Source organism: Phycodurus eques, chromosome 13, assembly GCF_024500275.1.
Source record: "Phycodurus eques isolate BA_2022a chromosome 13, UOR_Pequ_1.1, whole genome shotgun sequence".
Taxonomy (NCBI): domain Eukaryota; kingdom Metazoa; phylum Chordata; class Actinopteri; order Syngnathiformes; family Syngnathidae; genus Phycodurus; species Phycodurus eques.
Window position 1 is genome coordinate 1,629,222 of NC_084537.1, and position 26,668 is coordinate 1,655,889.

General features: G+C 40.8%; 1 protein-coding gene across 1 annotated transcript in view; it reads left to right on the top strand.

Annotated features, from left to right (window-relative positions):
* Positions 1 to 26,668, top strand: part of map4l (microtubule associated protein 4 like) — a 68,993-nt gene that overhangs the window by 7,271 nt on the left and 35,054 nt on the right. The window contains exons 2-5 of the mRNA XM_061695271.1: positions 10,195 to 10,394; positions 15,641 to 15,730; positions 19,813 to 20,052; positions 23,194 to 24,465. Coding sequence (XP_061551255.1) covers positions 10,205 to 10,394; positions 15,641 to 15,730; positions 19,813 to 20,052; positions 23,194 to 24,465 — 1,792 coding nt within the window. The 5' untranslated portion in view covers positions 10,195 to 10,204. The remainder of the gene's footprint in view (positions 1 to 10,194; positions 10,395 to 15,640; positions 15,731 to 19,812; positions 20,053 to 23,193; positions 24,466 to 26,668) is intronic.

Sequence of the window (26,668 nt, forward strand, 5' to 3'; positions counted from 1 at the left end):
TAATTATAGATCATTCTTTTAAGGAGTGAATGATGTGAATTCCTTCTGTAAATAAATGTGTCATTTTTGTGAGCCAGATTGGAGTGTACTTTATACCAAATTACTGTTTTTGATTTTATTGAATAATGACTTTGGTTTTGAATAATACATATATACAATAAAACCCACATATTGTTCAGAGAAAGAGAACACAGTGAATGATGATGTACTATTGTGGACTGCTATTTTGAACTGGGTTTACATTGAATAAACACAGTGTGAGCAATATGCCTGGTGTTGCCGGACGGATCTCTCATTAATATTCGACATGTAAATTAGCTTTGCTCTGATTGGCCATTTGCAATATCCCAGCGGCCAAGCATTCATAGTGACGGATCCTTCAATATGGAGTCCTACTACGATTGTGTAGCAGAATTCCCAAAACCTGATAGTTGGCAACTCACTACCTCACAGAAGAGGGGATGGGGGCGAAAACAAAAGAGGATGGTCCTGTGCTCCCACTCAATCATGTCGCGGTGTTCGTCACTTGTGCACATTTTAGTGACATCGCTATTTAATCCGCAGTTACGTTATAATTACAGTTGTTGTAAAACACAATACATGTATGCTTTTTTAAACTGTGTTTGCGTAGCTTTGCAGCGGCTCCTTCAGAAGAGAGTTTGGCAGGTGACACAAAGTTCAAGCTTTGCACAAGTCTGAGCCGTTTTTTCACTCAGCTAGTTTTTCTTGAGACGAGCGGGTGTGTAGGAACCATGAAGTGGGTTGGTACCGGATTATTCATTGACAAAACTATGTCACAATGATGGAGAATTCAAATCCACCCGTTTTTCAAACTTTTTTTTTTTGCATTTTTATTTTTTATTTTTTTCCTACCAAAGGTTATTGCATTCAATCAACAAACGCCAACAGCAGCTATTGAGACCGTTGCAAGGCGACTTCAAGTACGTTGGTATAAATTTGTTGAGTTTTTAACAATTGGCTCCTGACCGACTTTTAAAGATGGAAATGACTGACAATAAATATATTGTACTGTATATTTTCACTTTCAGCCAATAAAACTGTCAGTTCTCCTGAACCTGATGGAAAATATAAAATATATATAAAATATAACAGCAATGAAGGGCCGACATTAAGCCTTTTTGAGCCAAGTTGTGGTGGCCCTGTCAGATCCGGTACTTGCCCCGTATATTCATAATTTAATATGATAGATTTAAATGATTACAAATACATGTACATAGACTAATTTGTAACTCTGTCATACAAATTAACTTTCTTCTAATTGTTATGAGTGACAAAATATTTATATAAAAAATAAATATATATAAAAAATACATATATATATATATATTTATATATATATATATATATATATATATATATATATATATATATATATATATATATATTTTTTTTTTTCATTTCAGTTAAACACGATATCCCCACAATTGATTACTACATTCCGGTATAGTTCTTTGCACTCTTCAGCAATTATCTTCAAACGTATAATGAATTTAGAAACAAATCTATGATTTCACTTTACAGGGACAGTTTGCAAACTCAATACTGGTAAAAATAATTCGTCGGGCAGGTTGAATACAATCTCTGCAGAGTTCTCATCTACTGACAGCTTGATGCGTGTGTGTGCGTGCGTGTGTGTGAGTGTTTGCGTGTGTGTACATAAAGGTGACAGTGTGTTGTCAGCACTCATCAAGCTTTCTGCTCTTCAGAAGCACACACTGTGTGTGTGCGTGTGTGTGTGTCAGAGCTTGTGCCTGTCAGGAAGGACACATTAGCAAGGTGCTGAGTCACCCTGGTAACTGACTGCCTGGACAACCATGCACAGTTTTAACGAAGCAATTTAATGCACTCAATTTTAAAAAGGGAAAACTTGTCATGTCCTTTTTGTCCGTGTATTTCGATTTGTTGTTTCAAATGTCCGAATCAAATCACTTCTCATGAAAGTCAACAGCTAACAGCATCGGGAGAGAGAGAGAGAGAGAGAGAGAGAGAGAGAGAGAGAGAGAGAGAGAGAGAGAGAGAGAGAGAGAGAGAGAGAGAGAAAGGTGGAAGAGGAAGCTGTTATTTGCATCCATCCATCCATTTTCTGCACCGCTTATCCTCACGCGGGTCGCGTGCGGGCTGGAACCCATCCCAGCTATCTTCGGACGAGAGGCGGGGTACACCCGGAACTGGTCGCCAGCCAATCGCAGAGCGCATAGAAACAAACAGCCATTCGCGCTCACATTCACACCTACGGGCAATTTAGAGTCTTCAATTAATCTACCGTGCATGTTTTTGGGATGTGGGAGGAAACCGGAGTGCCCGGAGAAAACCATTCAAAGGTCATTCACCGTGCCTACTCACGATAAACCACCAAACAAAAATAAAAGTAGCAATGTATGAATACTGAAATAATGATTGTCTCACTTTAATCACAAATGTACTTGGTGTGAAGTCCGGGGCTTGTTGAGTTGAATACAAAGCTGATAATTTGCAAGGAATCATGACTTGTTTGTTCTGTTGTACGAAGTGCAACAGGTGGATGCATAGGTTTATTGGACCTATTGCTATCCAGTGGAAGTGCATTTAATTATTCTGCCTGTCACTATACACCACAGGCATAGATAGAACAGTAAATATATAGTTCTGATTAGTAAAAAAAAATATATATATTATTATTATTATTTTTTTAAAGTTTTGTTTATTTAAAAAAAATTACTTTTTAGGCGATTACTATTTTTACCTTGATAAAATGTTGTGTAATGCTATACATTAGCATCTGCTAATGCTAACAATGGATTAAGTAGGCGATGGAAAATTACAGAATTAACAATTTAAATACTGTAGCTTGGACAATTTACAAAGCCTTTTTTTGGTGTCGTGTGTTTGGTTAAGAACATATACAGAAGATCGTAGCACACATTTCATGATTTGGACTAATCGCCTTACCAGAAAAGGGTATCGCATTCAGTTTGATTATCAATTGTAAAACTTTTTCTGAATTGGGTTCCTTCATATTTGTGAGTTATTAATAAGCTGACAAGAGTGTTACGAGAGGCTGCCATCTCCTTTTTGCAACCATTTTCTATTTCGTAGTGACTTCCAACTAAGGCATGAATAGTTTGCAATTTATAAATTGATTTAATTGAAAGCATTGTTTAGGATTATAGTCGAAATGCAGATGAGATGACTTATTCCTTCGTATTGTAACAGTAAACACCTCATCCTATGTATTTATTCCCTGTCACTGGATCACTGTACTTCCTGGAATGCTGCTTGATCACATAAATTCATGTCGAGCAGTAATTCGTCCGACATAAACTTTAGACAAATTAACATAGCCCATCATCAGTATTACTGACATGACTCTTCGTGCTTTTCCAACTCATATAATCCTATGAAAGCAGGAAATGTTTTTTTCTTCTGAGCCACTAACCTCTCCATTCATTGCTGTTACATCACTCGCTCAGATCAGGGATGTTGTACAATGACTCATCACTAAGCCTGACTAACCTGTGGCTAAACTGTTTTCATGAAGGGGAGTGCTAAACCTGATGCTTTGGACTTTGCCCTCTGAGGGTGCTTAAGTGCACTCATGCAAACTAATAATTGGTTTTGTAAATATGCCATCTCGAATGGACTGACTGTATTCTGACAGTGTGAGGACAACCATATAAGCAGGTCGTACAAGGTCGCGTTGCACGCTGAAATAAATGTTTGAGAGTGTTTAAACAGCCCTCGAATGAATCAAATACATGCAATTGAGAAAATGAGTCCAAAAAGATGCAGCGGAATATTATTTTGGCCTCCATGCTGTGTGTGTTTGCTCATGGGTGTAGATGCGTCGATTGCGTGAGAGCTCCCGGTGTTTTGGCGGATGAGATGATGATGTTGCGGGCGGTTGGGCTCAGAGAGGGAGAGGTGGCGGATGCTGGAAGCCAGGGATTGTGAATACCGAGATGGTTTTTAATCTCTCCGAGCTCAACAGCTGTCTCACAACTCCACCTCTCTCTCTCTCCCTCCCTCCGTTACTCACTCCCTCTCGCTCATCCCCTTCTACATACACACTTAGTAGACATGTAGTGCTTTTTGGTTGCCGTCAGTTACATCATAATGCTGCCCTCAGAAGAGAACAGCTATTGAAAAAGACTCCTTATGGCCTAATATTTCTACGGTGCTAATTTAACCTAATGCAAATAATATATACCACAACAATTTGGAATTGTATATCATGGTATGTAAGTACCTGTTGATGGGAGGATTAGTACAATGTACTGTATTAGGAACTTAACCTTCTCTGTACGAATGGATCTCGAATGGTCGTCTTCTCAGATGGCTTTATGTTATGCAAACATTGCCTTCACATACACGCCACTGCAGTTTACTGGTTCTGAAGGTCCCATGCCATCAAACGTTTATTTAAAATTTCTTTGATATCCTTTGATCCAGTTTGCTTGATAATTTGGGTTGAAAATGGCCAGAATGCCTCTTTTTCAAGTTAATCTAATCGGTCTTTTTTTTCCCTGGCAGTTGAACACGTCAATAAATAAAGTAACTAAATACCTGTTAATTAATATGCAACATGTAAATAAGCTTTGCTCTGATTGGATCGCTCATCTTCTGAATTTAAATATGTAAAACAGTTTTGCTCTGATTGGCCGTTGGCGATATCTCGGCAGCCAGGCATTCATACCGACGGATCCTTCAATATGGTGTCTTACCGTCATTGTGAAGCAGAATTTTGGATTGTTCGCCTACTATTAGGGAACTTGAGCGGAAATAGCAGTTGGCAACTCACAACCTCGCAGAGGAGGGCACGTGGGTGAAAATCAAAGAGGAGGATATTTTGAGAGGTTGTAAACAGCACATCGCTTGTGCACGTTTTAGTGACATTGACCGCAAGCTTCGCTATTTAATCCACAGTTACATTATACATGCTAAATATAGTGAAGTATTGTTGTAAAACAATCGATGTATGCTCTTTGTATACAGTATAGAGCAGTTTGTGAAAGCTCAAGTTTATGAAATCATCCTCCACAAAATGGGCCTGAATACAGCACAATTCTGGTTCTGAAGTGCTTAAGAATTCCTCCAAAAATGAATCGAAGCCATTTATCGCTTCACTCGTATGAGTTTGGCAGGTGATGCAAAGTTTTTAGCTTTGCACAAGATGCAGTGCGTTGTCACTCAGTAATTTTTCCTGAGATGAGTGGGTGTGTGGCCACCACGAAGTGGGATGGTGCTTGAATATTAATTGGAGATAATATGTCACAAGGTGCGGCACGGCGGATGACTGGTTAGAGCGCCTGCATCACAGTTCTGAGGACAGGGGTTCAATCCCCGGCCCCGCCTGTGTGGAGTTTGCATGTTCTCCCCGTGCCTGCGGGGTTTTTCGCCAGTCAAAATGCTACATTTGGATCACTGCAAACGATCATTTCAACAACCATGCCAGACGCGGAATAACTTCAAACGTCGAAGGTTCCAGTCAAGTCCTCCATCTCATCCAATCAGCAATTCTTATCTCCCCCACCAGTACCTAGCTCTTCCAGTAGCTTAATTTCATTTTGTTTTGTGATTTGCTGTTGTGTTTTTTGATCTGTTGTTGTGGTTAGTTAGTTTCTGGGTTTTTTTAATTTGCTTTTGTGTTTAGAATAGTTATTTGTTATTGTGATTATCTGCTGTTGTGATTTTTTTCATTTGCTGTTGTGTTTGGTTCTTTGTTGTTGTGATTAGTTATTTGCTGTTATTTTTTTTCCATTTGCAGTTGTGTAGTTATTTGCTGTTGTGATGAGTTGTTTGTTTTTATGTTTTTTGATTTGCTGCTTTGTTCAGTTATTTGTTGTTGTGCTTAGTTATTTGCTGTCATTTTTTTTCCATTTGCAGTTGTGTTTAGTTATTTGCTGTTGGGTTTTGCAGCTCAGTGCCACCGTATTTATTGTACCTGCTACCATAATGGAAGAGCATTGAATTGTTCTGCCTATCACTTTATGTCGCTGGCATAGCTGAATTATTAAAGATATATTTGTAATTAATATATCATAATCTTCGGACAGATGAAGTGAAATTAAATCATTTTCTGTTGAAGATCTCTCACGGCGCACTAATGTGCTATGGCGCCATTGTTGGGAATCACTGATATAGCTGACATCATGTTTGAATTCAGGTTCGGATTTAGATTCAGAGAAATGTCTTTAATTAAAGGAGCAGAGAGCAGAACAGTTATTTCCACAAGTTTCCAACAACAACATAAATAAATTATGAAATTAATAAGTAAATGTGTAAAATGTGGGTCCTAGAGGTCAGAGTTCTGAGAGTCCAGTTGGAGGACAACGGTGCATCCCCTCCTCTGGGTCCTAAAGGCAGGACACGATAGCCTCCGTCCTGATGGCAGCTTCTCGATTGCCTGGAAGAGTGCGTGGGAGGGTTCCCTCAGGCAGTAATGCCGCAAACCTGTTGCTCACAAACAGTAGTCAGGCAGCGAGTGGGAAGTGCAAGGAGGTTGTTCTTCTCCAGGCCACAAACTCGTGGAGATTGAATCAACAATTTTCTGCTGACTGTAGCCAAGCTTCAAAACACTATAAATTCATACAAGCCACATTTCTGAACAATTAATTGACTGATCAGTAATGCTAATACTGTTCTAAAAGATTTTTTTTTTTTTTTTTAAAGATTTTTCATTAGATTTTTCTTTCTATGTGACACAGGATGGCCAAAGTACCTCAGGTCAAATGTCAGATCAGTAAATCAGTAATTACTTCATTGCTCAACTCAAGTGTAGTTCTGTGTTAGAACATTAGATTTGCAAGGATATACAATTTAGAATTGCCCAACTAGCTGGGTACATTATTTCCAATTGTTGATCTCCTTATTCTTGTATGTCAAAACACACATGATGACTGAGGTAGGATTGGTCGAAGGTCAAATCAAAATGTTATTTGAAACCATCCATTGATCCATCCATTTTCTTTACCGCCTATCCCAGCTATATTCCGGCGGGAGGCGGGGAACACCCTGAACTGGCCGCCAGCCGATCGCAGGTCACGTCGAAACAAACAACCATTCGCACTCATATTCACACCTACGGGCAATTTAGAGTCTTCAATTAACCTACCATGCATGTTTTTGGGATGTGGGAGGAAACCGCAGTACCCGGAGAAAACCCACGCAGGCACGGGAGAACATGCAAACTCCACACAGGCGAGGTCGGATTTGAACCCGGGCCCTCAGAACTGTGAGGCAGATCTGCTAACCAGTGTCCACCGTGCCGGCTATTTTAAACCGACCATGCATTTTAATCCTAACCTATTTTGCCACTCAAAATTTTGGCCCATGTTCCTATCATTACTTTTTCCAAATACAGTACTGTTTTACACATGTTCATTGCAATCCAAAAATATGTGCAGAATGGATGAGAGAAAACAAAGAGCTCCAAATTGAGGCCACTGAATATTTTGGATTATGAAACTGTTCCAACGGACAGATGAATTATTAGAGACTAATACGCTGAGAGCGTTATGAAGGTTAGGAACTGCCTATTCAGGACTACCTCCTTTAGATGTTAAAATAATGAAATGGTTTCGTGAGCAATTCATTCATTCTTAGCTGACGAAGACGAGAGGGGCAAAAAAAATTTCTGAAAAAAGTTCTCCACTCTACTGCGCCACTTCCCTGAAACAATGGCTTACAGATCCGTGTTTACAGTACTGCATGCCCTCAAAACTGGCTGCTGGCCATTTAGAGTGTGTGTGTGTGTGTGCGTGTGCGCGCGCGTGCATGCGTGCGTGTTGGTGTGTCTTTGGTAGTTGAGACAATAAGATCTTGTTGTGCTGCGAAGCTGGACACTGGGATGAAAACAAAAACTGATCTGAAAGAATAAGGAGTTTGTTCAGAGGTCATGGTGTCTTAAGTGTCAGGACACTATTTATGCCTAATAATTGTATAATTTCACAGGTGTCATGACAATGAATGAACATTGTTGTTTCTATTTTGAATTTCGTGGACATTTGACCGTTCTTTCTGTTTCTCTGATTTAGCAAATCTGCAAATTGATTTGCTATGATATAATTTTTGGGGATATTTCATTTTGAGCACTAAAATTGTAGTTATGAGCATCACAATACTTTATTAATCATCTGGGTATGCGGGGCTCTACGTGAACTTTTCCGCTGGTAGCAGTGGTGTGACCCATTCGCACCAACACGATTTTGCTCGAGCCCTGGTATGCACAGATCATTTTACAATCGAGACTATGTGAGTCACAGGATGCACGTCTGGAAACAATGAGTCCCAGCCCTCGAACAATGAGTCCCTGCAACATCATTACAAAGTAGTTACAGTAATCTTCTGCTATATGACTCTTGTTGCTTTGCGGTCCCGCAATGTTGCCAATTTTCATTTGTACAATATTTTTGTGTTATCCATTGCTCTTGCTCTCTCTGAAATATGTGTATATATATATATATATATATGTGTGTGTGTGTGTGATAGGCCTGATCGGTATTGGCCGATAATTTGCATTTAATGCTGATCGGCTTTAATGTCATAATTTGCCGCTCCGATCAATGACGTCATTGATTGGCTCCGCAAAAGACATTTATTCCGCGTTGCCATCGTGTACAGTATATTTGAATCCAAAAGCTGGTTTATTTTTAGCCTCGTCACGTGTCTTTTGACGTTGTACTGTAAATATCTGACAGCCAATAAAGTTATTTAAAAAAAAAACATGTCGGCAGTGTGGGACGGACAACACGTAATGCCCCAATCTGACTACAAGACAAATTTGGTCTTTCACAATTGCACTATGTCAGACTACTGCAATAAAACCTTGTATTCCAATACCACCGCATACCGTCTTTTACGATCACTGGGCTTTACCTTGTCAACGCAAACGCGACCAGATACACTAGTTACTACTGCCACGACCACAACAATTGATCGTGTCGTGTATTGTCAGAACAAAATGGGGAAAAACGTGTGCTGGTGGTCACCGGTGGTCAGGAGAGGACTTTAATTCATGGCTTCCTTGAGGTATGTTCATGTACTTTTAATATGATACGGCTGTTGTGTAGAACAATAAATCAAATATCTTAGATAAATACAAAATATATAAATAAAACAGACTCAGGCTCTGTTCGCAAAAATTGCACTTAAAAAAAATATTAAACATTAGTCCCAGTTGTGTGCACCACAAATGTGGTGTGGGTCTTAAAACACGCATCAACGGACGCAGATTAAAGATGCTTCATGCGTCCCTGCTGATTTTTGTGCGTGTCAGACGCGGGACGCACATCAAACAAGATCCCTGGGTATGTTTAGTACAGTATGTGGTGCATGTTACAGTCACTCACAATAAAATGAAGAGCATAAATACAGTAGCTATTAGTACGTACACTACATTGTATTTAATCCCGAGTTTGTTCCCCCCGAATTTTACATTATTACCTATACCTTTTTGGACATTTGTATGCCTTGAACTTTGTAAGAATAGTTTGGGTATGGTCCTTTTATGCTCCACCAAGATTGTCCCCAAATACACAAAGCAAGAGTAGTCAAAACAAACATGCTTGAATGAGATTTGGTGTGGAAGAACTGTTATAGAACCCTTACCTGACCTCAATCTACAGTACAACAGAGAGTAGAAAATTCAAGAAAAAAAATTGTCCATACAATAAGATAAAAACTCTAAATTAAAATGAACATAATCACTAATCTGTGAAGTCAGTAAATCCAGTATTGTATTTCAGATTACAAAACAACAACAAAAAACATCACAAAACGTTTTGTGTGGCTATTAATAGTGTAGTGGTACATTAAGTCTACTTTCACACAGCTGGCGTGGTCTCAATTCTTCTTCAATTGAATCGGCACAGTGTGTAGTCTGTATCCTACGCAAAGTCAGATGGGATAGGCTAAAGTTTCCCAATGGCAGAGAGCGTGGACGGATGGGGTACAGGGTTGTCATTGAAAAGGGTCTTTACTTTTTGTGAACTGAGCAGTTGCGTCTCTTTTGAGAGAGACAATCAGATCCTCCGTAGGTGTTGACTGTAGTCGCATATTTAAATGTAACATAAATGTGATGCTCTCATATGTAGATGTCAATCAGGCAGTGAAGTGACTTTGGGAAGAGGAAGACAAGAAAGAGCTCCATTCTGAATAATACAAACAATGGTGTGTGTCTCTATTTTATTTCTCCAGTTAGAAGACTATGGACCTGAGCCTGCGAGATGCTCTGGGTGGGGGTGGAGGTGGGGTCCCAGGTGGCGCCCCTGCCGAGGCTCTACTGAAGAGAGACTTTATGAGTACGCTGGAGAAAGAGAGCTATGACGACAAGGTGGGAGAGACAATGACCAAGAGTGACTACCGACCTTTACTGGATGGAAAGGACGCCAAGAGTGGTGAGTCACTACCAACATTTCACTCTTAAGAGTCGAAGAGGAAATTATTTTTTGTAATGAGGTGTTGATTGCTGTATAAAATAAGTAGTATACTTTGTCATTAGGCATAACTTTAGGCTGGTGGTGATAATAATAATAATAATAATAATAATGCATTAAACTGATATAGCGCTTGCCTAGACACTCAAAGATGCTTTACAATTCCATGCAGGATAATGTGTCCAAGAACATGCAAGCACAGTTTGTTTACTGGAAGATGACTGAAAATCATCATCCCTCTTTAAAATGTCACATACTGCCAGAGGATACATGTGATCGAGAGGCTTCGCCAAATGTCTTACCATGTGTTATGGGATGTTGTCTGGAATTTTGAGGAAAATGTCATTCTCATTTTATGTCCGCTGGTTTTGTTGCTATCTATCGTGTATGTCTTTTTTCTTTAACCTTTTTTAGTGTACTGCATCAAGTAGGGGCGTCCCGATCCGATCTTTGAGATTGGAAATTGGTCCGATGTCAGCGAAAAAATACCGAGTATCAGATTGGATCGGACTGAATCGAAAATCTCAGATTTTACCACTCAGTAAACACACAAATACAGTACAAGCAGGGTCCTTTGCAAATCTACAATAGAAGGTGTTCAAGGCGTCGGCGCCTGAAGTATGCTGCTGTATATGTTTTGATCAAGCTGTGCATGTCTGATGATCTCTGCCGTGTATTTGTGTATGTGTGTGTTTGTGTGCGTGTGTGTGTGGATCTGCCGTTTTGACTGTGCGCATTATACGCTACTGTCAGATGTGACTGCAGGACAGCGGAGCTTCAACATCAGCACCCTCACATTCAGGCTGTCTGTGTTTGGTTCTATTATGTATGCTCTCAAACCAACTCAACACACACAGCCATACACGCACCTTGTCCTAAGCTGTCAGAGTCCATTCCTAAGATGGCTCTGTAAGTGTGCTGAGTTCAGCAGATATGTTAAGGTAACTATGATGTACTGTAAGCAAAGCTTTTTACCACAGAAGGCTTTGACATCCTCTACCAAAGAAGCTTTTACATACAGTAACTCAACTCACTCACTTAAATTGTATTTGTAGAGCACTTTACACCTTATCGTCGTGGAGGGGTTTGTGTCCCAATGATCCTGGGAGCTCAGTTGTCTGGGGAGTTATGCCCCTGGCACGGTCACCCATGGCAAACCGGTCCTAGATGAGGGACCAGACAAACCATGGCTGAAAAGATCCCTTTGACGTATACAAATGATACGTTTTCCCTTGCTCGGACATGCGTCACCGGGGCCACCCTCTGGAGCCAGGTCTGGAGGTGGGGCTCGAAGGCGATCACAGCCCGAAAGGATAACGTGACTTATTGTCACCCGGCTCGGCGCCGTTGGGGCTCACCCCGGTGGACAAGAGGGTAGCCTCCCTCCGCCTTTGGGTGGGGGGACAGGTCCTGACTATTGTTTGTGCCTATGCATCAAACCGCAGTTCAAAGTACTAACACTTTTTGGAGTCCTCGCTGGGGGTGCTGGAGAGGGCTTCCGATAGGGCCGTTTTTCTGGGGCAATGACAGTGAGCCCTCGAAGGGTGTGATTGGGAGGAATGGCCCACCCGATCAGAACCCGAGCTGTGTTCGATTTATAATCTTCATTTCACCCAATTTGCATTATTTTGGAAAGTGGGAGGAAAACAGAGTGCAAAGAACATGGCCATGAGTTCAAATTAGGCCAAATCTGGAAAAATGAGAACACGGTTATTAGACATTAAAAAAAAATAATAATAAGTCATACATTTCATATACTTTTAACACAATGTCATCGTGTTCTGTGGAATAACTATGTTGCTTTTTTCTCTATACCATTGGGCCGAAATGCTTTGGTCATACCAAGAGTTTGATCACATGATCAAGATTGATAATTCTGCCGGAGATCTGCTGTAACATTACGCATGGTTGCGGCAAATCTGTACCACAGTTGCTTGTCGTCAAATCCGAAAAAAATTGTCAACGAGGTCGAAATCGAGGCTCTACTTTTGCTAAATTGATTCAAAGAAGGGTTGAATACTTGGACAGACTACAGTATGTGCCACAGCCACAAAGACATACAATTTGAATTTGATACAATACGTGCAAAAATAACATTGTTAATAAGGCCAACACGAATACTTTACTAAAGCACCTGGCTGTGGACACCATCAATTTAAGTGCGGAAAGTTGCTTCGTATTTGATTGCAAGAAGAGCAGACCGCAGCCAATCAGCTACTCTCAGCAGTCAAGTTCGTCTATGGTTATTAATGAGCCAGAGTGGCTCAGTGGCGAAATCTCTTCCACCGGACTCCACTTCATTGAAGAGTACAGCGGATGGTCTTGAATCTCAACAGGTCAATTTTACATTTGGCTACATCTGGCCAACTTCTTAACTTCATAGTTAGGCTTTGATGTCACAGTTTAAGGCCTGCCCTCCTGCACCTGCACCGCCTGACTGTATCATCATTGGCTGGCTTTTCAGTTGTCATTGGATGAAACGCAATGTTGATTAAACAATATTGCAACATCACTTGATTGGTCATGATGTCACTGGATGTCATGATGTACCATGCAGCTTAATCACTAAACATTGCAACAAGGACTTCCTTGTTGCAATGCCAACTGTATTGGCTTTGGCATAATAAAGCCTTTGAGGAGTAAATGTGTACCTGCACAACAAAGGAAACCGGAAAAGGTCAGCTTTGCATCTTTTGAAATGCTGCAGTACATGATGTTGATTTTAAACCACTCACTCCCACCTACGCAGTGGATATCTATTTTTGGGGTGGTACCCCACTTTGGAAGCTTTTACTTGCACGAGAACTGTAGGGAGGGCTTTCAGTTTAGTGATGCTGAAATGCAGTTAGGCTTAAAAGAAGAAGTTTTGACCTTCAGGCTTGAGAATGACTGCAGTCCTCAGAGGCCTGACTGGATTCCACATTCAATGTGTGTACATCTCAGGAGTCCGTTACACACTGGATCTTTTTACTGCCTTTTCATCTTTCTCAGTGCTCAAGTTTCTGGCACACCAATAACACTGATACTCAAGATACATTGAGTATATTTTTTATAGTAAAAAAACCCAAAACTGCTCAATGCAAGCATGGAGCAAAGAGTTTGCTGCTCACCGACACACTTAATGCATCATCTTAATGCAAAACTTCTTGCCTCAAATATGAAAGTTGCCTGAAAGTGAAGAAATACAGAACTCTCTTGGATTTCAATTTTCTTTAAAAGGAGTGTGGGGTCTTAAGGGTCCATACTTCACAACAAATTGATTTCATATAATTTTCGCTCAAGAAAATGAAACTGGCAGTCATTTCCAATAACAACAATTCATTTTAGAGCAATTTGTCAATAACTAATTGCTTTTGGAACGCCCCATTTTCATCAACAAAATTGACACGCCCCCATGTCTCTGTGTGACATCAGTCGCAGAAGTGGAGACCCAATTCACTGCATAGCCAGTGTGGACAAAGGATGGTACCGGTACTATAATATAAAGTGGCAGCATTAACTCATTTTTTATACATCGTAGCTGTCTAGTGCAATCCCCTCACGTCCAAAATGGCAACTTTTCAGGAAATAAAAAAAAATGGCATCTTGCTTGAGTTTCCAAACACAGCTTTGTTCAAGTTGGTATTATACCTTATACTGCTGTCATACAGTATATCATTGCACTCTCCTCTCCATATAGGTGCCAGCTGGTTCCTTAATTTCTCTCCTCCGTGAGTCACGGTTAGCATGTCACCCTAACTAGTTCTTTATTTCTTTCTCACAGCCATCGAGACTGGAACGGCTGGTTCCTTTTTTCTTTCCAGCTCCACAGGCCAGCGACTCTGGCGGCACCGGCGAAAACCGCGATCAATTGTCACCAAATCTAATGTGGACATACTACTTATGCCCACTTCAAACTATGTAAATATCAGACAAATCGGCCCAATATTTTGGATTTTATGGACTTAAAGCGGGTTTCTTTTTCTCTCGTGAGCGTCTAGAGAGGAAAACGCTTAGCGTCTAGACAATCAAAAATAGCGGGCTGATTGTTCTGACATTTTCAGAGGTGTAAGTGACCATAGAGATATCCACATACTGTACATTTTGGTGATTATTGATGATTGTTTTGTGTCATAAAGTGACCTTGAGCTTTTGACTGGGAGACCCTTGTCGCCTGAAGTTATGAAATCTTTGGGCGAGAAGCGGGGTACACCCTGAACTGGTCGTCAGCCAATCGCAGGGCACATATAAACAAGCAACCATTCGAAACGCCTACGGGCAATTTAGAGTCTTCAATTAACCTACCATGCATGTTTTTGGGTCATTTTTTATACATCGTAGCTGTCTAGTGCAATCCCCTCACGTCCAAAATGGCAACTTTTCAGGAAATAAAAAAAAATGGCATCTTGCTTGAGTTTCCAAACACAGCTTTGTTCAAGCTGTGTTTTGGGTTTTCTGTGTTTTGGGTTTTCCGCAGTACCCGGAGAAAACCCACGCAGGCACGGGGAGAACATGCAAACTCCACACAGGCAGGGCCGGGGATTGAACCCGGGTCCTCAGAACTGAGAGGGAGACGCTCTAACCAGTCGTCCACCGTGCCGCAAGGCTCATTATTCTAAGTGAAATCAGTCAATCACAAAATCCTACAGATTAGATGGACGTTTTGCGCTTTAAGCATCAATATTGTAATAATTGTATATTTTGCCATTTGTGTGAGTGTGCGCATGAGTCAGTGTGATTGGCACTTCTATGTCCTTCCATGGCACTCACAAATGTGATGATTCTAAGACACTACTGCCAAGAGCAAGTGTGGCCAAAGAACCACAGATGCTGTCGCTCCCTTCTGGTCGAACGGTTGCGATGGCCCCTTCAACGACACGTTTTGTCTGCATGCGTCATTGTCAGAGATGCACGAATACTCGCATGCATCGAGAGAGAGGGTGAGACGCTTGGTGCTGATGCATCCAGTTTTGGGAAATGTTTGACGTGCAAGCAGCAAGTGACAGACAAACATCATGTTTAGATCTTTCTCGGGGATGAGTACAACAAGATGGATAAAAAGTGTTTGAGTATCACCATGTATCCCTCTTCCCAAGTGATCCCCGTGAGTAAATGCCTGCAGGAAACTGTGGCCCCTGATGGTCTCCATAGTGGGTGAAGTCAGTAGCTTGGAGAGAATTATTTTGATATATACGGTATCATCTTAGCTGATGTGTTTTTTTTTCCAGCAGGACTTGAGACCACCTCTTCAGTGATTTTACCAGGTGGACGCCAAGACCCACCTGGACAGCCAGCATTCACTTCTGACTACCTGTCTGGTAAGAGTTTGCAAATGAAAAATTATTTCTTTGGTACCTAATGTTTACTCTAACTCACATTTGCAGAGTTTTATCTTAAGGAACTATAACTTGAATGTTTGCGTGACTGCTAAATGACGGTTTTATGTCTTTGTGGCTGTGGCACATACTGTAGTCTGTCCAAGTTGAGTTATCGTAGAAGTTCCTCTCCTTCATGGAGTTTTTGTATGCGTTTTGGGTCATCAGGCTACTCTGTCCCAACTAAGCCTTGTTGCATGAACTGATAAAGCCTGCTTGGAAGAGAGGCGAAATTTCTTCTAAGACAACCAGAAGAGAGAGAAATTACCTGGATGAATGAGAATATTCATTGGCTTGTTTTGGGGAAGCAAAGAGCAGCTTGGGTGAATAGAGCTATGGATGGCTTCTCAAGCCTCAAATTCACTATATGCCAATATCAGGGATCAACTCCTAACCCCTTCCTCTTTGCAATAGTGATGGATAGGCTGACAGAGACTGGAATCCCCATGGACCTTGATGTTCGCAGATGACATTGAGATCTGCAGTGAAAGCAGGGAGCAAGTGGAAGAACATCAAGGTGCAGGCATGCACTGGAAAGGAGAGGAATGCAGATTAGCCAACGTAAAACAGAATACACACCATGTGTATGAAAGAGACGGGTCGAGGGGGAAGCGTGAGGCTACAGGGAGAAGCGATAGCGAGGGTGGGAAACTTTAAATACAACAGTCCAGAGCAACATTGAATGTGGCGAGGAGGTGAAGAAACAGATTCAAGCAGGTTGGAACGGGTAGAATAGGAAAGTGTCAGGTGTGTCATGTGATAGAAGAGTCTCAGAAGAAGAAGAATAAATGTCAAATTTAGCTGTTATTTTTTTGACATTTCCCCTACACAGTGTGGCACTGAACTCTTGCAGACTGGAATTTATGCTATTTAGTCAGCTTTCACCCTCTTTGTGAGCCTCGTCACCTTCACAATTGTCTTTAGTAAGACAAGTAGTAGTAAGTGCTCTATTGCGTTGGGCCATTGAAGAATATTCAATTTATTTCCCTTCAAACTTGATTGAGCTTTTACATTTATTGAAACCAATGTTTTAGTGATTTCAGAATGGTAACAGCAATACAAAGACAACGTTGTAACACTCGGGACCGGTCTTGGTCTCGAAACCACATTTTGAAGGTCTTGATCTTGTCTCGTACTTGACTCCCAGAAGTCTTGGTTTTGTCTCGGTTTCTGACTGGCTGGAATGAGGATTTTCCATTGAGACTGCTCGAGACCAGCACTGATCTTCTTTTTTCAACTTAAATAATGTGATAATATTGAGAAGCACTTGGTAAAACAACGAATACAATTCAATTTATGTATTACTAACCTTCCACTAACCTCACAATCACTGCAACCTTCTCGGTGTTGTGGCTGAGGGACTATCCATCCATCCAAAATGGAAATTGGCTATTTTTGTACCGCTACAAGCATTCATAAGATAGCTTTATTCTTGTTTTCATTTTTAAAAACAAACAATAATAAAAAACATTATTTAGTTGAAAAAAAAAATTAAGATTTGAGTTTTTTTGCATGTTACATTTTCAAGGAGACCGTGAGTGGCACTTTCCTGCACAGCAAGCCGTAATCTTCTATTCGCAGATCGTCGCAGACAGCAAGCTCAGTCTTACTGGCCTGGTCAGGAGGTTCTCCACGAGTGATCTTCGTGTTGCTGGGGTGTCCAGGAAGATGGGTCTCGTTTTATTTGTTTTTTCAATTTTAGCTTTAGTTATTTCATTTATTTTCATTTAGTATAATAAGCGTGATAGGAACTGAGCCCTGCAGCAAATAGTGAAAAGAAAGGGCAGAAGGCTCTCTGTAACTCTCAGAAACAACCCAGGCTAAACTTGGCTCCTCCCCACATACAAAGATGTTAGTTGTTCAGTCGCGACGAATCACTTCAACATACTTCCTTGCCGTTGTGTGGCATTTTAGTGTTATACAAAAAGCACACAAAAAAAACATGAATAGGTGAGTTTTTCAGCAAATAGCTGCGTAAGGGTTCCACTGAAAAAAATGTGATTTTATGAATACCAAACCAAAAGTTGATGGGGGCTCACTGGTATTGTAAATGACTAACTGTCTGGTTCAGTCTACCTCGCTCTTGCTTTCCAAGGTCCTATGATGGGTGGGATGACTGACCAGTGGAGCCAGAGGATACCAGCATGCCTGAGTAATTTCTAGGTTCTCTTATTTTTCCATCTCATTTTGATGACTGAAGTACCGTCATTTTGATGTTAAAGGTGCCCTATTTTACCAAAGCAACTTTTTCTAGTATTTGCGATGTAATATTGGTTCAATGGTGTGTCTGTAAATGTGAAATATGAATTCAAATTGTTGAGTTCCAGATGTTTGTCTGCCAAGAGGCCTGAAATCCGGTCATTCAAATTTCTCCAGCTTGTCTACGTCACTGGCAAAGATCTCTGCCTACCACTCCACTCCTGAGCCAGCACTATCAACATAACAAACGTGTGCTCTCACAAGAGGGTCTTCTCCACGGAGGCAACCAATCACAGGAAAGGGAGAGGTCTTTGCCAAATATGGGCAAAGCAGATGCAAAACTGGGTCAAACAGAAGTAACTGTCAAAGGGGCTTTGTCTGGACACGCGTATGACCAAACTAAGGTGGTTTATTTTAAATTAAATTGACACTTTTCTACTAAGTCAATGTTAAAGAGTAACTCTATGGAGGTCTAAATAGCCAAAATATGGGACCATTAAACACAATAATCAGAGTATTTTGAGATTATTGATGTGTTCATTTAGTTTATGTCAGTATTATTTATATTAGCGTTTTAGTTTGATATACCATAAGGTTGAGGTCATATTTACAAACTATAAAAATGTCCATCGTAAGATCTGTTATTGTGTCATTTCTGGTGTAAATACTGAAAACAAAATACCACCACAAATTCTCAACATCAATAATCAAAACCAAATGTGCAGGCTTCTCTATGTACAGAGTTGGCAGGTGTGTGCGCTGTAAAAAGCGTCCTGACATCACGATGTCTCCAATTTTGTGACGTTCATATTGTTGGAAATCTGAAGTTTTAAGTTGTATGTAACGTTTTTACCTCGTATGATTCCTGGCACGACTGAATTGTTAAGCTATCTACAGTAGGTTCAAATCAAATTAATTTGCTGCTACCATTCATTCGCAATGAGTGCCTGACAAAATGATTGAACTCAAGAAATAATCTTCGAAGCTAAGATTGCTAATTAAAAAAAAAATGAGAGAGCAGACTTGGATGGTTTGGACAAGTCCAGAGGAGAAATAGTGAGTATATTGGTAGAAGGATGATGAGGATGGAGCTGCCAGGCAAAGCGAGCGAGAGGAAGACCAAAAAGAAGGTTGATGGATGTAGCGAGGGAAGACATGAGGGCAGTTGGTGTTGGAGAGGAGGATGCAGCAGATGCAGGCTTACATGGAAAAGGATGACACGCGGTGGTGACCCCTAACGGGACAAGCCCAAAGGAGAAGAAGTAGATCTCTGGGAGTTGTAGTTCACTTCTTTTAATATAAAAATGACAATTTTTTAATTGAATTAATTTTTTTTTTACATGATCTGGTCTTTTGAACAAGATAATTTGGATAACGCAAGTGAAAGTTGCAATTAGTGGGCAGCAGTTGGTCATCTGGAAGAACTTGAACTTCGGAATCAAAGAGCCACGGTTATTGTCTACTGTGGACATAAAATGTCAAGGAGTTGTTCGAGGGGGGCTAGCCCCATACCTGACTTCTGCTGAGATGACCTTGAGCAAGGAACTTACGCACCCCGAGCTGAAGATGTTGTGCACTGGTTGCGTGCCCCTTCATTTTGACATCTCTCCTCATGTGCGTGAGCTGCTTCTCTGTGTTGTGTACAACACAAAATGTATACAGCTGAGTGTCAGTTGAATTTCCCCTTGAGGGGTTGTGATTAGTGTAAAAATGAATAATAATGAATTTTTTTTTTTGTGTAAGAATTTTATGAAAATGATTCCCAAACCTCAGTTGCCATGAAATAGAAACTGAAATGAGAAACATCACCGTTTCCTCTGTTCCAGGATTCTCTCAGTCTGGAATGAGTGGGAATATGGGTTCCAGCTTGCCACCTTTCCAGACGAACGTGAACTCATCTCTAGGCCAGATGGGGATGGGAAAAGCTATGGATACACAGAAAACCTCCGGCCTCTTTGGTTCAGAGGCCCAAAACATCAGTATTACCAGTGGCAACAACCCTTTCAAACCAAGTGATCCATTTTCTTCTGGTGCTCCAGGAATCCATTCTTTGGATCGCAGCCCAGGTAACAGAAATGCTTTGGTTGCATTTGTGACGCTGGGGCAGAAAAGATAGTTGAAAATCAGTGAAATGACAATATGAAATATTTAAATTGCATGCACTATCAAGCTTTTCATACTGTGCCCAGCCTAGAATTCTGTTACCTACGATCAGTCCAGAAATGAAAGCTGCAAATATCATTTTTGAAGCCCCAGTGTGGGCGGTGTCATGAGCAGTGTAACGTGACCGCAGAGGACATACTTTGAGCAGCAGAGGGCAGCCTTTTCGCGTGACTGAGCAGTTACAGTGCTGTGTTTACAGTATGTCACCTTTACGCCTATCTTTAGTTCCCCTGCATCTTCTCATTTATTTATTGGAAGTGCACAACTCAGTAGTTTCTGTAGCATAAAGAAAAAACAAAACAAAAGCAAGATAATAAAGATAACATTGCCTGGTGGGTCTATTCAAATTAGAAGCTTAAAGGAAAATTAAAAGCATTATAATTACACGATCATCTACCCCTGTTAGCCTATATAATCATCATATTTCCATCAGATTTAGAAACCGGAGATATTGTTGCCCACACTGTGTTTTGAGGCAGCCTGCGCTGTAACATTAATGCATCTGTTGCTACTGTGCCAAACTCAATACATCCATTAAATGCCTTAATACTCCAACTCCTCTTTGAGCTGTTTATCGCAGGAGATTCACCCGCCACATGGATAAAATAGCAGCCAATAGATGAGTAGTGAAAAGTCGGATTTGGGGTGCAGTGCACCTTTTCCTAGATTTGGATTTATGTTATCCTATGATCTAAGACCTAAAATATTTTGGACGAAAAGAGAATGTGATAAGCAGATTGAAAAGGTCATGGAAAATCAGTTTCTTTGTTTTTAACATTCCCTGTTTTCAGTTTAGGTCTATTTGTTCTTATTTCTGCCTCTCGTTCTGTTCCAGCCGGTAAATTGATATTTAGTAATATTTACCAAATATATAAATACCAGAGCTGTGATTGGCTGGAGGCCAGTTCAGGTTGTACCCCGCCACCTCGCCCGAACATAGCTGGGTTAGGCTCCAGCACGCCCGCGACCCGCGTGACGATCATCGGTACGGAAAATGAATGACCGCATGAATAAATACCAGAGTTCTATATCGTCTGTAATGACAGGACAGATAACAAGAAACAAATAATTGGATCATTTCAAACAAGTTAATATACACAAGATTATATGTAGATTTTGGGAATAATTTGCATGCATTGTTTGTCATTCCCTATCTTTTGTGTTACGTATTCCGAAACGTTGTGTTTAACATGATTTTATTTAGTTTTTTTTTTGTGTCGGTGCATGTGTAGCAATGGCGCATTGGTTTCCATGATGCTCTCAGCACGCATGAATTTGCTTGGAAGCATGCATGTAATGCCGTATCTGCAATGCACTGCATTTATTGTCATCTATTGTGGTCATTGACTTTGTATGTCTATTTTGCGATGTTGTGTGAACCTGCTTCATAAAGAAGGCCTTTTGCACCCTGGGTCATGGTCTGGGTCATGATGATGTCAATTAAATGGGAATCCAATTTATGTCTCCTCCATACCCACTTTAATTGGTAATTGGTTACTGAAGTGTGCTATGAATCTTAAAACAAATTTAGAAATAGTAAAAGTGAATATTATTATGAATGATTGTATTTTACAGTACCTCTAAAAATGATTTTAAAAATGTTTTTAATGTAAAATTATTACATTACATTATTACATATAAAATAATTATTATTATTTAAGTTTGAAGAAAACAAGTACAGTGGAACCTTAAATAGCTACCGCAATCCACTTTGTGAAGTTGGTCCACAATGTGATTTGTTCATATTTTTAAACGATAAAAGAAATGGACATTGAATGAATCTATTCCAAGGTCAATCTGTCAGTTCCATTTCAGACGTTGATTATTTTACCTTATTGGTAATTATCGATTACTAATTGTAACCCTTCTTTGGTCACAACAAAGTCCACAGAAAAAGCACACTTGTGGAGTTAACACTTCCCATGGTCACTGTTCTGGTGTCCTACGGAGCTACAGTATGTAATCTAAGTATTGACGACTTGTGCGATTTGTTGAAAATCTTGCATGGTGTCCTGCAGGAAATTTCTTTGTGACTTTTGAGGCATGGTTTTCCTGGAACCTTTAGTTTCGAGAACTGAAGGATGTTACAATTTGAAGGCTCCACTGCACTGCTGAGATGCATTTCAAATAGCATAGATTTTCGCATAATACTGTATGCAAAAGCTCAGTGTGTGTCTAAAGCAGCCACACCGTGGTTACTATCCTCAATCAGAATGTGAACAATTACATTACGGTCACCCGAGGTCCCTTGAATCTATTATTGAAGCAAATGATTCTTTTGTAGTCATGTCAAATCTTTAATCTTTAATCTTGGCCATATAGCACAATTAAAATAGAATGCACACATGGTCCTACATCTTTATTGCAGCAAGCAAAGAGTAATGCTCCCCCAATTTGTCTACATTTCCATAGGTATTTTCTAATGACATTCCCCGTCTCTGGTGTCAAACAAGTCTCTGTCCACACCAAAAGAATACATATCGTCCACATGAAAAAAAAAAAAACATCATGGCATTCTTTGTCTCTACAGGGTTTGCCATAACCCCCTAAAAAGGCCTCATGGATATTATCACTGAAAGATCCCATGCCATCAAAAAGTATTTTTGTATTTTCTATAAAATGTCCTTTGGTCGGTTTTGTAGGATGTTTTGGGTTGAAAACGAAGATGAAGATGCCCTTTTTCAAGCTATTATATTTGGTCTTTTTTGCCTATCATTTGAGACTCATTAATATTCAACATGTAATGAAGCTCTGCAAATAAGCTTTGTTTTGCATAAAACAGTGGAAACCTTTGGATTTTGATGGAAGGGGACCTTTAAATATAAATACAATAGGCTAGGTGGTATTTTGTTGTCAAAGAAAGGAGACAAAGCTTCAGAAATCGTCTTCAGACCCCGAACCGTTTTTACATACTGAAATGAGACAAAAGCCAATAAAGCAAAAAGACCTTCAGTAATTATTATTTTTTTTTCTTTTTGGTGGTTGATTTTCTGACACGGTATGTGACTGGTTCCTGCTCTTATAAAACCTTCCCCCCTCGGCAGCTCCGACCCTCTCTCCCAGCGGCTCGGTGGATGACAGCAGCCCCACTTCCTCCGCTTCTGACCCCCTCAGCCCTGAGCGATCGGCGTGTGAGGCTGGCAAGCAACAGCAGAGGCGGAAGAAGAAGAAGAGGAAGGGGCGTGGCGAGGCGTACAGCTTCTTGGATAGTCAGGAGAATAACGGCCATTCCGACAAACGCGGCTTGCAGGATAAGGGCGGACAGGAGGCGGAGGAGGATGACGAGGAAGAAGACAACTGGGAGTGGGAAATCCGTGAGAGTGGAGCAGGGGGTCGAGTGAAAGGCAAGAAGTTGAAGAGTCGGGCAAGGCTTCCAGAGGAGTGGGGAGCACCCCAGCAACCGGTGTCTCCCATACCACCTGCACTTCCTCCTACCTGGGCTACAGCAACAGACTTTGACTCTTTGGACTCCAAGGCTCTCAAGTCCAGCCCCAGTCAAGGTTTCTCTGAGTCTATGCAAATACCGACAAGTTTGAGCATTCACTCCCACGATAGGCTTGCAGCAGATTCATCTCCCCGCTCCGTGGAGCCCATGCGTGTCGATATCAGGCCTGTGTCTACCGATGTGACCAGCAAACCTCAACCTATTCGCTCACCCGGCAACGCTACCAACAAGAGGAGTGCAGTCGGGGTCATTAGTGGGAATTTAGCATTGGTGACCGGGGACAATCTGAGCCCCGTCTCCCAGACATTCTCTTTTTTCGATTCAGTCCTCCAGACTCCACCGGGTTCTACTCACGACTCACAGAATGCCACCCCTGTTACGAACACACCCGTACTTGCTTCAGCTGCCTTGTCCACATCAGCAGATGTCGTTGTCCCTTCTTCACAAACCTCCTCTGGTTTCTACCCACCCAATACCGCTTCAGATGTTCCTCCAACCTTTGCTGTGTCATCAAAGGCCCTGCCCTCACCTGTCATAGAAACCCAATATCCTAAAACTGCCCTTGAGTCAGTTCTCAACGTTGATGCTAAGCCTTTTGTCCCCTCAGCCTCGCGCATAACCCCCGCGACAGCTCCAAGTCCAAATGCGTCCACGACTATTGTTCATGCAGCAGCCTCTTCCGGAAGCATCGGTGGCGCTGCAGTCGGTTGTCTTCCTTCCACTATCAGTGAAGCTGTAAAGCCAGCATCATCAGAAACTCCCGCCAAAGCTGCAGCCACCACCCCTCTGTTCACCACACCTGCAGTCCCTCCCTCTCTCACACACTCCAAGCACCAGGAGTCTGCGTCGCCAGTGCTCCCCCCACTGGAAGGTTGGTGAACTACAGGGAAGAGTATGACTAACATCGGGCTAATAATCGAAAATAGTTCATGCTGGTATAGCAGGAAGTTGCATATATTTGTCTTGTGCTGTGCATGCCTTTTTGTTTGCGGATGGATTACCAGGCTTGCTTGGTCCTTGGTCCATATTTTGAATGAAAAGGGTTCGGCAGGTGAGCATACAACAGCACACCAACCAAAAAATATTGAAGACACACTTTCGGCTTTACGACTTGACTAGAACGCTTAATACCGACAACGTATATTCCTTCATAAGTGCTTTCACAAATACTGGACCAAATTAACAAACCTTGATTGACGGTTCCACTCTGCTTTGCGGCTGTGTATTGCTCTATAACCTTATCCATAACCTCTTTATTACTTGAGCTGCTAAATCGGATTCTTCTCCGTCCTTCCTCTTAAGGCCAAATGCTTGTATAACGTCTCTCAGTGCCCTCCAGCCAACATTACCCGAGTCCTCGCGGTGTGAAGCCAGCTGGCAGTAAAATGTCTCAGCGCTGGTCCTCGAGATGCACACAGTTGTTATGTTATTAAAAGTAGACTTTATTAGAGTTTGAAAGATTAGGCATCATGTAAAAAAATAAATGTGTGTTTCTACTGTGCATATGAAAAGTCGACATTGTGTTCAAATGCCATGTTTTTGTGACATGACACCAAGATACAATTCTTTTCAAAACCTTTTCCACCATTAATGATATCTGTAACCTGTACCACGCACGTGATTTTTTTTTTAATCTTCTAAGGAAGGAATAAACAATTGCGATAACATGGTTGGTTCTGCAAGTGTGCACACCCTCTTGTAACCGGGATGGCGCTGTGTCCAGAATTAACTAGTTCCATTACAACTCCTATTAAACGGGAGTCAGCGCACACCTGCCACGATTTAAAGTGCCTCGCAAGTTTAGATGTTCTGGTAGGGTTTTCGTGACATTTTTTATTTCATTTAATTTTTTTGCTTTCTAGCAGAAGACTCGCAGAAACCTAGCATTCGAACAGGGGCCTGAAGACTTTTAAAAGTTTATCCACTATACCCATTTAATGCTAAAAATGGAATCCCCCATATCCTTTAAATAAAAAAAAAATAAAAAATGTTTTTGTTTAATTCTGACCTTAAACATAATGGTAATGTCTACTGAAGGGCAGTTTATACTGTAACGCTGCCGAACGTTTTGTCTCATTTACAGGCTACTTGATAGATGAATATATGGATCACCCTTTGTCATTGTCTCAAAAAATGATGCATTTGTGAAATACTTTAGATCAGCCATCATCATCTCCAACCATCTTAGGTGTAACAGTTTTATACTATGCATTTGGTCCTGAACTGTATTCACTCATATAATACTTCCAACTTAATGCTCTGCTTATATTTGTTTTCTCTTGAATGAAAAGTTATTTTCATGATTTATTGTGCTATATAGGTTTCATCACTAAAATCTGACCAGTAAGTGGCAGTGTGTCTGTAAGCCATATTTGTTTTCAAATTAGACATGGCAAATATTCTGAATTCATATATTATCTGTTCATCTAATGATACTTTCGATATGGTAAAAGAAGTCTCAAGGGTGGTGTTTTTTTCACCCCGTCTGGTGTAATTGTGACTAATCTGAAAACTGTCAACTGCAACTTCTTACTGGACATGTTTTTGCACTTCCTTGAATTTATAATGTGTGATAATATATTGTTTGACAGTTAATGTGTAATGGAATGTGTATGTTAATGTGTAATAATTGTCTTTCAAGCATGGTGATTCTTAATGTTGTCTTTCTCTTTTCCTCTTTCTCAAACTGCTGTCATCGAAGTAGCAACAGGTAAGTCATATTTCAATAAGTTTGTTCCATGTGCATATCATGAATTTATCTTTGACGCAAAAGAGTATATATACAGTGAGCAACAACAACAAAAAAACAACTCAATCATGAGTTGTTTTTTTGGGGGGCTTGCTTAATTTCCCCCATAGAAATAATAGAAATCATTAAACCGCAGTAATCCCTCCGACTGTCCGCTGTCGAAGTGTCCTTGGGCAAGACACTGGACCCCAATTTACAATATGAAACAAATGCAAGTAAAGAGCAATGTTTAGCTTGATTTTAAAAAGCGCACCGCAAGGAATTCTGGGAAGCGGCATGATGTTTTTTGTTGCCTACAATGCTGAGTCAATGTGAGGCACATTGC